General features: G+C 42.3%; 1 protein-coding gene across 5 annotated transcripts in view; it reads left to right on the top strand.

The window, feature by feature from the left end:
• Positions 1 to 13954, top strand: part of LOC308584684 (hexokinase HKDC1) — a 28211-nt gene extending 14257 nt beyond the window's left edge. For all 5 annotated transcript variants that reach the window (XM_081189586.1, XM_081189585.1, XM_081189589.1 and 2 more), the window contains exons 7-18: positions 15 to 198; positions 1081 to 1236; positions 2070 to 2303; positions 3630 to 3934; positions 4424 to 4572; positions 5861 to 5980; positions 6916 to 7011; positions 7319 to 7418; positions 8773 to 8956; positions 9586 to 9741; positions 10725 to 10958; positions 11906 to 13954. In XM_081189586.1, coding sequence (XP_081045712.1) covers positions 15 to 198; positions 1081 to 1236; positions 2070 to 2303; positions 3630 to 3934; positions 4424 to 4572; positions 5861 to 5980; positions 6916 to 7011; positions 7319 to 7418; positions 8773 to 8956; positions 9586 to 9741; positions 10725 to 10958; positions 11906 to 12050 — 2063 coding nt within the window. In that variant the 3' untranslated portion in view covers positions 12051 to 13954. The remainder of the gene's footprint in view (positions 1 to 14; positions 199 to 1080; positions 1237 to 2069; positions 2304 to 3629; positions 3935 to 4423; positions 4573 to 5860; positions 5981 to 6915; positions 7012 to 7318; positions 7419 to 8772; positions 8957 to 9585; positions 9742 to 10724; positions 10959 to 11905) is intronic.
• Positions 13955 to 14277: the final 323 nt, after the last annotated feature.

The following is a 14277-nucleotide window of genomic DNA, read 5'->3' as shown; positions in this document are numbered from 1 at the left end:
TCCGCTGGACTCAGGAACAGGCACAAATGCTTGCTACATGGAGGAAATGAGCAATATTGACTTAGTGGAAGGTGATGAAGGAAGGATGTGCATTAATACTGAATGGGGAGCCTTTGGAGATGACGCATCACTGGATGACATCAGGACAGAGTTTGACAAGGAGATTGATTTGGGCTCTTTCAATCCTGGAAAACAATTGTAAGTTTAGTCATCAGCTTGGGATAAGGCATCTTTCTAGTAATGTAGCTATTTAGGCATGTGCACCATCTCAAAACAACCATGAAATAACACTGGGACAGAAGTAGCATTGAATATATTAAGTGGCAGGCAAGTACTGTGAAGCACCATTGATACTATTTAGGAGGAATGTTTTGGCCAAGAATCTGGTTAAATCCTAAATCCCCAGGGGTTTAGTATCCTTCCAGTGATTGTTTGGGGTAGGCGGGGGGACAGTGCCCTTCTCTCTGACCCCAAACACATTCCTAACTGTACTTTCACAGAAGGGTGCTGAATGGCCCACGTTAAATAAATTGTGTGTGGCACAGTGTGTGTGTTCTGAGTTGGGAGTTTTTTCTGAGTCCTTCCCCCATTCCAGCAGTAACTTAACTGCAAAGAGGAGGAAGGGGGGTATAAAAGAATAAAGAGTCCTTTGCTGCCATCTTTCTTTCCACAATCCTTTGTGGGTCTCCGTGTGCTGCGCTGGCTCACCAGATGCAGCTTGTCACGCTGGCCACGTGACCTGGAAGTGTCTGTGGACAGCGCTGGCTCCCGGCCTATAGAGTGAGATGAGCGCACAACCCTAGAGTCTGGCAAGACTGGCCCGTACGGGCAGGGGTACCTTTACCTTTACCTTTTAGTAGCAGTAGTAGCAATAGGTAATCATGATAACAATAATGATTTTAATAGGGAGCGCTTCCAGACAGAGGATTAATATTACAAATGAGTCATTGGGAACAGTTTTTTCTCCTTTTTTGGGGGGAAATTACTGGATTTCTTCCAAGAAATGTAAATGTAATTCTTTATTGGAAAGCATGAAATGCCCTTGATGCTTTCTGACAACAGCTTTCTGTTGAATTGCAGGTTTGAGAAGATGATTAGTGGTTTGTATTTAGGAGAACTCGTAAGAATTATCCTTCTGAAAATGACAAGGGAAGGTTTGCTTTTCAACGGGAAGTTGTCAACAGCTCTCTGCACCAAGGGCAAGATTGAGACAAAACACATTGCTGCCATGGAAAAGTAAGAGGCTTTAATCTGTCCATCAGAGAGTTTTCTGTAAGTGCAGCTTCCGTTCTACAATTTGTGCAAGCATTGATTTTGGGCAGCTACTCTGCCTTCAAAGCTACTCTGCTTTGGTGAGGCCAAACGCTTGCAGATGTTATGTAGGGCAGCCTCTTCCTCCTTCTTGCTCCATAGATCAGACCAGGTACGATGAGATTTCAGATAGAGTGGACAGTCAATCACACAAAAGCAGTACATGATGCTGCAAAAAATAGGACACAGCTTTGCATGTAATCTGCATGTACTAATTGGCATGTATAGATGCACCTTTAGAAATTACCATGATTTAAATAGAAACATAGTACATCTCAGGACAGTAGGGAAGATGGTGGCCAAGGGTCTGTTGACCAGGTAGAAACTGCTGGTGGGCAACTGCAAGGCCTCTGCTCTCTTTTCTTATGGTTTCTTGGCTGTGTACATTTAAAGCACATGACTTCCTCCAAAGAATTTTGGGGAGCTGTAGTCTGTCAAGGGTGCTGAGAACTGTAATTCTATATAGGGTAAGCTACAGCTCCCAGGATTCTTTGGGGGAAGCAACACACTTTAAATGTATAGTGTATATGCAGTCTTTATCTTTAATTCGATTTGGACCAGATAGCCCTTCTGATAGAAGATGCCTTCAAATAGAGGACTGTCCTCTGCAAAGTAGGACACATGACCACCTACTTTCAGAAATTTCTGGCCTGCTTACTGGTTCCATACAGAAAGTGGTTCACCTCTGTCTCTCTCTCACTACTAAAAGCTGAAGTGGTTTCCTCAGGCATGTTTCTGATTCCTTTGTTTCGGGTTAGGTACAAAGAAGGCTTGAGCAATACTAAAGAAATTCTGACGGAACTGGGCCTGGCTCCATCGGAGGATGACTGCATTGCCGTTCAGCACGTCTGCACTGTTGTTTCATTTCGCTCAGCAAATCTCTGTGCTGCAGCTTTGGCAGCGATACTCACACGCCTCCGTGAAAATAAAAAGGTTTCAAGGCTCCGAACGACCGTGGGAGTTGATGGGACACTGTATAAGATACACCCTCAGTAAGTCACATTGAAGTAGGTAGGGTGGTCATGCCTGGGGAAATTATCATTGCTCATCTGCATATGATAATTAATTTAAGGGTATGCAGTCATCTAGCAATCATGATGACTATGAGCCAAGTTGCCTTTGAAAAAGGGTCAGAAAAATTCATGAGCTGTCAACACTTACTGGCTGTGATAGCTGTACATAACTTTAATGTATCCCATAATGTTTGTCTACTGATGGAAGACTCTTTGATCTAGTGGAGGCTTCCATTGGCAGAATGGAGATAGAGGGGCAATTTTTTTGTTGATTTTCCTCTCCCTTCAGAAGCAACATGGAGGATGGTGTGGAGGCTGCAGTGAGGAATTGGCAAAAATGTGCCTCCTTTGCCATTATAGTGACATAAGCATCTGCTGGATCAAAGAACCTTCTATCAGTAGAAGGGCACCAGTAGAAGGGATACAACTTGATACAGTATTTCTCTGGTTACCAGATGCTGTAGTCAAACTTGAGCAAATGGCTATTGCTATTAATGCCTAACGGATGAGCTTTCCACAGATATTTGGCTGGCCACTGTTTGATATTCTGATCTAGCAAAGCTTTCTACTTGGTTCTTGATTAAAACTGCCCTCAGAGGCACCGCTTGGTCAGCAAAAAACTAGCCTAAATAAGATCTTATGGAACTTCAGAAGAATGGTCTGGCAGTGGTTATTGCCAGGAAATCTGTGAACAGTTCTCTGCGATTCTGTTTCCTTCACACATCCTGCTTTGGGCATGGATCTTGCACCCACCAAGCTGAGGGGGTGCAAAATTGAGATGATCCATAAGTGAGAAGAACCATTGATGGTGCCATATTTTGGCCTCACACAGGGCACAAATTTCTGAAAAATTATGGAAGTCTGCCCCTGCTTATGGCAGCCCTGTGTAGGGAAGCTTTTAATGTTTGATGTATTACAGTATTTTAATATTTTTTTGGAAGCCGCCTAGAGTGACTGGGGAAGCCCAGCCAGATGAACGGGGTATAAATAATAAATTATTATTATTAGTAGTAGTATTAGTATTAGTATTAGTAGTATTAGTATTATTCCATTGGCATCTGGTTGGCCAATGAGGGAAACAGGATGCTGAGAGGAGGGAGCAGGTAGGCCTTTGACTTGATTAATCAGAGATCTTTTGTTTTGTGCTCATGAACTGTGTGGACTTGAATCAAAAGGATTTCCTTGATCTGTGAAAGTCCTAAGCGACATAAGGGAGAAAGCAGTTTAGTGTAATGGTGTGTGCTCCCTTGTATTTTATTGTGCACACAATATTTGTAAGCATTTAAAAGACCTTTTTGGCTTTAGGTATGCTAAGCGTCTCCATAAAGTAGTCAGAAGGCTGGTGCCCAACTGTGATGTTCGATTTCTGCTGTCCGAGAGTGGCAGTGGGAAGGGGGCTGCGATGGTAACTGCTGTTGCGTGCAGACTCTTATCTCAGCGCAGACAGATCAACGAGGTCTTGAGCCTCTTCAAAATAACCAAAGAGAACCTCATAGGTGTGAAAAACAGAATGAGGGCAGAACTGGAGTATGGCCTGAAGAAAGAAACACATCCTACAGCCACTGTGAAAATGCTGCCCACATTTGTTTATGGAACACCAGATGGAACAGGTAAGAACACAGAAAGGCATATCTAAAACGAAGGGGAAGGTTGATGCAGATTGATTTCGCTTATTTGACTATATTGACAGGGGACCTTCCCATATCCCCCCAGCTTCTTATTCCTTGTTATGGTTATACCATCTGATATTCCAGGAACAAGATTGTAGTTTGGTGCACTGGTTTGCTGTTATTTTATTTCACAACTCTGTATTTTTCTCTGTTACTGACCTAGTTTTTCCGGTGTTTACATGCTCTTGTACGTAACAAAAAATTAAATAAAAAGCTTTTAAAAAGAGAGAGAGAGGAGGTAATAAAAACAACAGATAAGGTCGCAGGCTCCCCAGAAAGCAGTGAACATGTTTGAAAAGTGATTTATAATTTTTTTGAACAAGAAGCTCAGAGCCAGTAAGTTTGATTTGGAAATTCCAGAAGCCTTTCTGTCCAACAGTTAGGAAGGAAGACTTCAGTCAGATTAAAATGCTGATTTTTCTGTTGCAGAAAATGGAAAATTTCTGGCCCTTGATCTTGGGGGAACAAATTTCAGAGTTTTGCTTGTAAAAATCAGAAGTGGAAGAAGCAAATCAGTCCGAATGTACAATAAAATCTTTGCCATTCCTTTGGAAATTATGCAGGGGACAGGTGAAGAGGTAAAGTAAAACAAGCCAGTTATTTATTTTTATTGAACCTGTGGAGGGAATGGGGTATTTTACTTGCTTGCTCTGTAATAACAGAACCCAATTCCCACTCCAGTGGTTCTCCTAAACCCTTGCCACTGACAGCATTCAGTCTCACTTATTCCTTCTGAACACTTAAGGTAAAGGTAAAGGGACCCCTGACCATTAGGTCCAGTCATGACCGACTCTGGGGTTGCGGCGCTCATCTCGCTTTATTGGCCGAGGGAGCCGGCGTACAGCTTCCGGGTCATGTGGCCAGCATGACTAAGCCGCTTCTGGCGAACCAGAGCAGCACACGGAAACACCGTTTACCGTCCCGCTGGAGTGGTACCTATCTATCTACTTGCACTTTGACGTGCTTTCGAACTGCTAGGTGGGCAGGAGCAGGGACCAAGCAACGGGAGCTCACCCCGTCACGGGGATTCGAACTGCCGACCTTCTGATCGGCAAGTCCTAGGCTCTGTGGTTTAACCCACAGCGCCACCCGCGTCCCTCTGAACTCTTAACTTACCAATAAACCAGTGACTATGGGGTACAGGCATGATACAAAGCAAATCAGATATAGATATTAAATGTAAAGTATTTACGTTTATTCGCAACAAGATTATTAAGTGCACAAGCTGATTACTTTAAGATAGTATAGTATATTTAAATGTATACACTTTCTTGTTACTTTAAATACCAACAGCTTATCCCCAGCTACTTTGAGTTTGACCTCACCCCAAAGCTGCACTCCTGCATTGTCTCCTGAGACAGATAGATGCCAACAACAACAATATCCAGCTATTAATGTTAAATTAAGATAGATTTAAGGAAGCAGTTAGTTACCTTATGAAAGTGTTTAGCAAAACTGCCCTTTTATTCTCTTCATCCCAGTTAAGTTCCATTAATGCTATAACAGAGGACTCACCCCCCCAAAAAAAAACCCTTTACTGATTTACTGAAGTGCAGGTGTATCTTGCTGTGTTGCTATTGAAATCTTCCCTCTGGTGATCCTGCCAGTCACCAGAAACCAACATGCCAAGCTGCTCCTCACTTCTCCCCGCCCCCCAGTGCAGATTGGTTCTTCCCTTGCCCCTTCAGCCGAAGCCAAACAATTAAGCTACCCCCAGCAAGTCTTTGGCCTCCAAGTCATTCCACCTGCCACTCAGACCTTCCTTCGACATTCCCCAGTCCTTGTCCTCCACTGCCTTCTTCTGACTCGACTCTACAAACATAAAGCACCAAGAACTCCAATAATATTCTCTTTCTTCCCTTCTAGCTGTTTGATCACATTGTCCAGTGCATTGCAGACTTTTTGGAGTACATGGGCATTAAGGGTGCCCGACTTCCTCTTGGCTTTACTTTTTCCTTCCCCTGCAGACAAGCATGTATTGATAAGGTAAGGAGGGGAGCTGAGATTTGACATGCTGTTTTGTTTCCTCTTTTAATCTGGCTTAATCTTTGCAGAATTTTCCATAGAAACATTTAATTATTGTTTTTATTATTCCCTTCCCTTCCCTGTGGACTGACAAGAGTTTTATCACAGGTTTTACCAGAGAGTGTATAAAATTGAATGTGTTAAACAAAAAACAATCTCATTCTTACACGCACTTAGGCAGATTTACTTTGGACAAGGCATGCTTGACACAAGGCTGCTGATGCATACAGCAGCTCATGGAGAGTTAAAGCAAATTATTAAGGATGTGTGGAATAAAAAACAATAATTCAGATTGGGTCCAATGTATATGGTTTTTCTGCACTGAAAAACCACTACACTGAAAAACCACTTCTATATTGTCATAGGCTTTGTGTTGCAACAATAACAGGAGAGGCAGTCAGTTTGAATTGCATGGCCACTTCTGATACCAGTGTTGCACCTCCATCAGGGATGCTGATACAGGAAGTAATCAAAAGATCCAGCTTTCTGCTTCAGCCATGGCCAGCCAGTTACTTATGGCACCTGGCATACCGTGAAGTACCACTGGTTTAAACTTTCCAATGCCAAGTATGTAATGGGCTGCCTTGGGAGTTGGCAAGCTCTCTTTTGCCAGAGAGTGTACATTTGGAAGGGATCTTAGAGATAAGCTTGTTCAGACTCTTGCTTGATGCAGGAAACCCACAACGACAGAGTGTATAGCCCTCCTGCTCTGTTCCCTGAAGCATCCCCCTCTATCAGAAAGGGAGCATTTTGGTATTTTAATATTTCCCCAAAATGCAATATGTTGAACCAAGCTCCTCTTGAAAGTGTAATCCAACTTTTAAGTGTTCTACCTGTTTTTCTCCTCTTGGTGTAAGCATCTTTCATTTATTGATTGTATGACTTCCCCACTTTAGGGAACTCTTGTTGGGTGGACAAAAGGGTTCAAGGCAACAGACTGTGAAGGAGAGGATGTTGTTGATATGCTCAGGGAAGCTATCAAACGAAGGAATGTGAGTACCATTGTGGGGAAATCTCCCAAAGGTTTAAGCACCAATCCCTTGCTATGACAGTAGTATAGAACTGAATCTCAGTTATCCAAATGGAGCTCTATCACTAGGTGCTGCAAATACTCTAAATGCTTTCAAAGGTGTTGGTTTCATTCTGTGGACTCCTTCGGATATCCTTTTTATTGTGCTTTCATGATGATAGATAGTATAAAGCTAGTGCTTAGTGCACAATACATCAAAGGGTGTGTACACTATGTGTTTGTTTGTTTTTCGCTCTTTGCCCATTCACAAAATCAGTTTTTTATTTCAGGAATTTGATCTGGATATTGTAGCAGTGGTAAATGATACAGTTGGGACAATGATGACATGTGGCTATGAAGACCCAAATTGCGAAATCGGCCTCATTGCAGGTAAAAAGCAGTCCTGTAACACTTGTGTATGGATGTTCCAGAGTGTGACAGAATAAGATTTGTAACCAACAGTGAAATGATATGCTAAAATCTTTTGGGAGATGGAATCTTGGTCAACTTGCTGTTTCTGGGGATGGATTCTTGTGGGCAAGAAGGGGAGAACCTTTGATCCTTTGGATGACATTGGACTCTAATTGGCCCCAGTCAGCATGGCCAATAGTCAGGGATGGTGGAAATTATAGATGATGGGAATTACAGTGAGCCTTGATGGGAATGATGGAAACTAATAATGTTATGAGCAATACAGATGAGGAGAGAAAGGGAACCTACAAAGTGGTGCATGCCACCTAGTGGTATGAGGTATACACTGCATCCCAAGTTATAATATGAACCTTAGTTACCTAGATATAGGGCATAAAATTGATTTATTTCGCATTTAAAGGTAACCCTACCCAAGTCACAGGGACGCGGGTGGTGCTGTGGGTAAAACCTCAGTGCCTAGGACTTGCTGATCACATGGTCGGCGGTTCGAATCCCCGCGGCGGGGTGAGCTCCCGTCTTTCGGTCCCAGCTCCTGCCCACCTAACAGTTCGAAAGCACCCCTAAGTGCAAGTAGATAAATAGGTACCGCTTTATAGCGGGAAGGTAAACGGCGTTTCCGTGTGCTGCACTGGTGCTGGCTCGTCAGAGCAGCTTCGTCACGCTGGCCACGTGACCCGGAAGTGTCTCCGGACAGCGCTGGCCCCCGGCCTCTTAAGTGAGATGGGCGCACAACCCTAGAGTCGGACACGACTGGCCCGTATGGGCAGGGGTACCTTTACCTTTACCTTTACCCAAGTCACACTTTTTGAAATAATATACAAACTGAAACATAGCTGCTGTTTGAAATTCACACAACTCAGAATTTTGCAAAGCCATGTAATGTGTACAGAAATGTATATATTGCAGTAAAGTGTGTGTTTACATGCATATATTATTGAAAAGAGAATACCAACATGCAAAACATATTGGAAAACTGCTTTGCAAAATTGTGTATATTAACATTGCTTACAAATATATGTCTGTTATAAGAAATTCACAGTGAAATGCTGCTGAACTTTCATAAGCGCTTAGTGTTGTATTTTTAAAGTGGGGAATTGAACATAAGACTAGAAACATGAGAAGCTGAGTGAGTAAAACAGAAGTTGACAGATTTGCCTGCCCCTACTTTTAGCCCCTAAATTTTACCTCCCACTTACAGAAAAAAATCAAACTTCTTCTAGGAAATGTTTTTTTTTCATTCCCCAAGTCTTTGTGCTTCTCCTGGTGGTTGCTTTAAAGGAATAAAATACACATGCCTTTTTCTTCATTCCAGGGACAGGCAGTAATGTTTGCTACATGGAAGACATGCGTAATATAGAAATTGTAGAAGGAGATGAGGGCAAAATGTGCATCAATACAGAATGGGGAGGATTTGGCGACAATGGCTGCATAGATAATCTCAGGACAAAATATGACAAAGAAGTGGATGAGGGGTCATTGAATCCTGGAGAACAGAGGTAACAGTCGGCGTTTTATCGCTATTGCAATGTCTTCAGGAGGTATGTAGGAATGGCAGATAATTCTATTAGAAAAGGAGGAGGAAATAGTAGTTTGCGTGTTCATGTGTAGTCAGGAATAGAAATCACTCAAGTGAACACAGTTGGTATTTGTTCACATCATCTTCACAGCTGTTTTTATGTCCACAAACAGTACAACAGTAATAACCTTTTTACATTGTTTTGATGTTTCCTTGACATTGAAACGAATGTAAGTTACGTAAAGTATGTTAAGTAGCAGACAATGAGGTGAATGTTATTACATTTAGTGGAAACCAAAGTACAGTGCAACGGAAACTGTTGATTGTGATGAGCACAGCTTGGAATAGAAATCACAGTTTCTTCCATTCCTAGGCATATATGAACTTTGAGTAATCTTTCCACTTAAGAACACCCCCGCTATCCCACTTTAAAACACCTTACAAAGCATGAGTCTGTTGCTGTCATGTTTATTTCCATCCTAAGAGTCAATGCACATGTTCAGAAAAGGCATGTGGTATGCACAGACTATATCCCAGGCCCCATTTTTGCATAGGTAACTGAAAATGTGTTAAATGCTGTCCAAATCCTTTTTCTTTTTTCTATATAAGGTATGAGAAAATGACGAGTGGGATGTATCTGGGTGAAATAGTGAGACAGATCTTGATAGACTTGACCAAGCAAGGACTTCTCTTCCGGGGTCAGATTTCAGAGCGGCTGAAAACAAGAGGAATATTTGAAACCAAATTCCTGTCCCAGATTGAAAGGTAAAACAATGTGTTGTACTAACAGAGTATTTTCCCCACTGCCTGCCACTTTCACACATATCAGACTAGTGAGAAGCAGCAGAATGATTGCAGCTTTGTAAATATTTTATACATCATCAGAACATAATACAGTTGGGGAAAAGAAGTGTTGGTTGACTGAGAAGCTGAACCCTGTTACTCAGGGCCATCTGCAGTTCTACAGTGAACAACTTTACTTGGGTTTTATTGGGTGTGAATGAACCCAGTGTATTTCAAACATCAGTATCACACTGCTTTCAACAGTAAAGTACTTCCAGTCTGTACTGTTTGCACTGCTGCTTCATAAACTTTAAGTGATCCTTTCTGCTTTTTCCTCAGATTGGAGGGGGTGGAAATGAGCAGCTATTCCCTATGCCCTTGGATCGAGTGAGCATGGATGATGCTAATTTTGAAAAGTACATTTCACCCAGGAGAGCTAAAATAGTAGCATCCTGCTTTTAAACTAATGTCTGCATTCAGACATTTAAATCTTGACTGAATAAGCCAAAGTATCAAGAAATGTTTTCCCCATGCTCTTAGCCTTTTCTCTCCTCCCTTTGAGGTGAAAGCAAGGAAACAAGGAAATCTTTAGTTATTTATCATAATTCCCTGTTTAGTCTGAACAGGGTAATGATGATTGCCACTTCATAACATGACACAGGGCTGGCCCACCCATGAGGCAAAATGAGGTGACTGGTGGCTGTGTCCACAGGGGCAGCAGATCCTGAAATAGATCTTTATTCCCCCACCTTGTTCCTGTCTCAGATCTTCACTCACTGTTTCTTCATCTATCGACTTATTTAGAAAAAGTAGGGGCATGGTCACAGATGGGAGGGAGTAGTGCTGGAAAAGTGTGTCCCTGCAAAGGACTTTGTGTCTTCTTACACCAGTGCTGCCTTCCAGTACATTTGGCCCTAGCTCTGTGTCCTAACCAGAAGTGCCTGTTGTGTTTTGGCTGAGTGCAGTGACCGGCTTGTCCTACTTCAAGTAAGAAGAATCTTGCAGCAGCTTGGGCTTGACAGCACTTGTGATGACAGTATCATTGTAAAGGAAGTTTGTGGCTCCGTTTCCAAGAGAGCAGCCCAGCTGTGTGGGGCCGGGCTGGCCGCTATAGTGGAGAAGATACGGGACAACAGAAATCTCGAGCACTTAAAAACCACTGTAGGTGTGGATGGCACCTTATACAAACTACACCCACAGTGAGTACACAGCATCACTGTTGTTGTTTTGCCTTGCAGAATTGACCGATTTTTTAAAGATAATATTCTGCTTAGTTGATGGGGATTAAAAAGGTTGGGGAAAAGAAAAATTGCCACAATGCTGTATCAGTTAGCCCTATTACACTTGCTTGCATAAGCTTGTAATAAAGAGCTGGGAAAAGTTCTCCTTTTAATGGGCTACAGGCCCCACTAGAGAGATGGGTGATTTTCTGAAGGTCTTCCGCAACATGTCATTGATGGGAAGGGCCATAGCTCAGTGGTAGAGCATTTGTCTTGCATGCAGAAGGTCTTAGGTTCAATCCCCAGCATGTCTGGTAAGGCTGGGAGAGAATCCTGCCTGAAATCCTAGAGAGCCACCACAAGCTAGTGCAGACAATAATGAGCTAGATAGAACAATAGGAAGGCGCCTTCCTATGTTCCTGTGCAATATGGATGCATTAGTGGTGGATTTATACTGGACCATCCACACCACATTGTGCTTTATTAGCTGTTCTGCGCTGTCTCCTCAATGCTGCACCCCAGGGCACCCCTCTACTTCCCCTCCCACTTATATTAGTGAAAACTTTCCATGGAGAAAACTAAAGAGCTGTACTTGCAGATACAGTTGAGGTGAGAGAAGAACTTGCCCTCTTGCCCCTGATGCTGGTTGACTTACCTGTCGCTGGGAGCGGGATCTGCCAGGGGGTACAAGGTGTTTTGTGAGTGCAGAGCAGAGAGAGAGAGAGAGAGAGAGAGAGAGAGAGAGAGAGAGAGAGAGAGAGAGAGAGAGAGACTGACTGGATTACTGTCAATCCTTACAGTGTAAAAGCCCTCCCTCTGTATTCTCCTGTCCCTACCCATCATAATGACAGGCATTTTGCCAGTTAAGAAATAAACAGCAGTGTGCAATCATTGCATTTTTTTTGCTTTGTTTTTCCTCTCTTTAGCTTTTCTAGAATCTTGCAAGAAACGGTAAAAGAACTGGCGCCTCAGTGTGATGTGACATTCATGCTGTCTGAAGACGGGAGTGGAAAGGGAGCTGCCTTAATTACTGCTGTTGCAAAACGAGTGCATAATGTTGCTGAAAATTAAGTGGTCATGCAGGCATCTGTGTGTAGCAGTGATTTAAAAAAATAATAATAATTGTGAAACCAACCGAAGCAGTAGTTCAAAAGTGGTGCACACTTCTGTGGCCCAGGGTTGGCCAATGTTGTGGCCTTGAGATGCTGTTGGAGTAAAACTCCCATCGTCCCAGGCTGTTGGGACTTGTCATTCAACAGTCTCTGGAAGGCACCAAGTTTGGCCACTCCTGCTTGTATCCTGATGGTTGGGCAGCTGTGCAAACAGAAAGCAGTTTTTCTTGCCAAAACTGAGGCACATCTGAACATAGGTTTCCATAAGTTGTCTTATGTTTAGAGATACAACAATATACTTGACATTTCTGTGTTACGCTCATAATATAAAACAGCCAGGCCATATAAATGTAACTATTTTGTCAACTATTTTAAACATATTTATATGTTCTACTGCTCCCTTTCCCATCCATGTCCTTTCGCATTCACGTCTAAATATCCTTTGTACAACTCATAATTTGGAAGTAGATATTATGTCCTTGTATAGGTATCCTTGGATAGGCAGCTGGCACTGTTGTTTTACTTCTTATTGTTTCTTTTAGAAAAGGAAATTAAAAAGGCTGATGTGCAAAAGGTAATCAATCCATGTTCTTTTTCAGACAAATTGTTTTGTTAATGAGTTGCTCGCTGTTGGCGCTTCTTGGGATGGAAATCCAGGCCATTGTAGAAGGAGAGAGGAGAGATGGTTGGTCTGCACCATTCCACTTGGTAATCTGAAAATAATAATCTACTGACTGCCCACAGCAATATGCAGTGTGGCTCAAAGACTTTTTATGACCCCACTTTCCACTTTAAAAATCAAGCTAAGGTGTTGGGCTTCGTGACTAGCTTTGGAGCATAAGTCTGTGCACTTTAAAAATTAGCCTGTGGGTAGGGATGGGGGAGAGATTTGATTCAGTTTGCATTTAAAAGCGAATCTTACCAAATCTGCACTTTCCAAAAAAAAAAAGAGTACTGGCACACAGCTATCCTTCAAAATTCACACCTATCTGAATTTTGAGATGCAGTTCTCCAACCAATACTTTGTATTTTAATAAGAGTCGCTGAAAGTTGTGAGTGAAAACAACACACAATACCACCTAAAACAACATAAACATACTTGGACTATGTCCAGAGTCTAAAATGCACCACTATTTTTTGTTCATGATATTTTTGTTTCATACAGAATTGCAGGAGTTGTAAGGGACCACAAGGGTCATCTAGTCCAACCCCCTGCAATGCAGGAATCTTTTGCCCAATATGGGGCTTGAACTCAGGCTCCTGAGCTGCAAAGGGTACCATCACTGCCTCCGCCAGTCACCTCAGGCAACTTGGGTTACAGCAGATTCCTTCTTGAAATGTGTCGGAAATGCTGCCACTTAAAATGTTGCAAATATTCTTAATGGAACTGCTTGATGGGTGTTCAGCCTGTCAAGAGGCGACCTGAAGTATTTGTTTAAAAGGGCCCTGTTTCCTGCTGCTGTCAATCCAACAAGAACTATTTCCATTTTTTTTACAAATGAGAATGTGCTTAGGGAAACACCTAAGGTGTTTGCAAATAGCATTGTCTTTTTGTATGTGGGAATCTGATTTCATATAATAAATATGGAATAAAAGGAGGACCTTGTATGATTGTTAATGACACATAATTCCTTTAATACTTTAGAAGATGCTGCAACAAGCGACTTTCAAACATTTTTTTTTTCAATTTATGGAAATACGTTGTTGGGTTAAGCTTTGTAGGAGGTGTATACATTACCAAATACCTAAAGCAAAGAAAGGAACGAGTGGACTTTAAAGATTTTCTGTTCTGTACAGATCCTGTTCTGTACATATTATTTACTGTATAAGAAATAAAAAAGCACATAGCTGGTGCAAAGTAAATTGGATTGTCAATGTATGCTTTCAATAGCTTTATCTGAGATTAGAGACGTGTTTCTTGTTTTAAACTCGGTGGTTTCCCTTTAAGATCAAACTTCACTTGTGCTTTCAGGCCGACTCTTTTGCAATTCACACTGTGTGGTCACCAGCCTCGCTACTGCATGCCAAAGCACAGCCACAGAACAATGGAAGGGCTTGCCACATGCCACATGCCAGCTGCAGCATGCAGTTTTGCTTAACTGGCTTTCTGAGCCATACTTACAGTGCAATCTTAGAATCATAGAATCATAGAGTTGGAAGAGACCACAAGGGCCATCGAGTCCAAC

The sequence above is a fragment of the Podarcis bocagei genome (genome assembly GCF_964188305.1).
Source record: "Podarcis bocagei genome assembly, chromosome: 4".
In the NCBI taxonomy this organism is placed as follows: Eukaryota; Metazoa; Chordata; class Lepidosauria; order Squamata; family Lacertidae; genus Podarcis; species Podarcis bocagei.
This window is presented reverse-complemented; position numbering and strand designations above follow the sequence as displayed.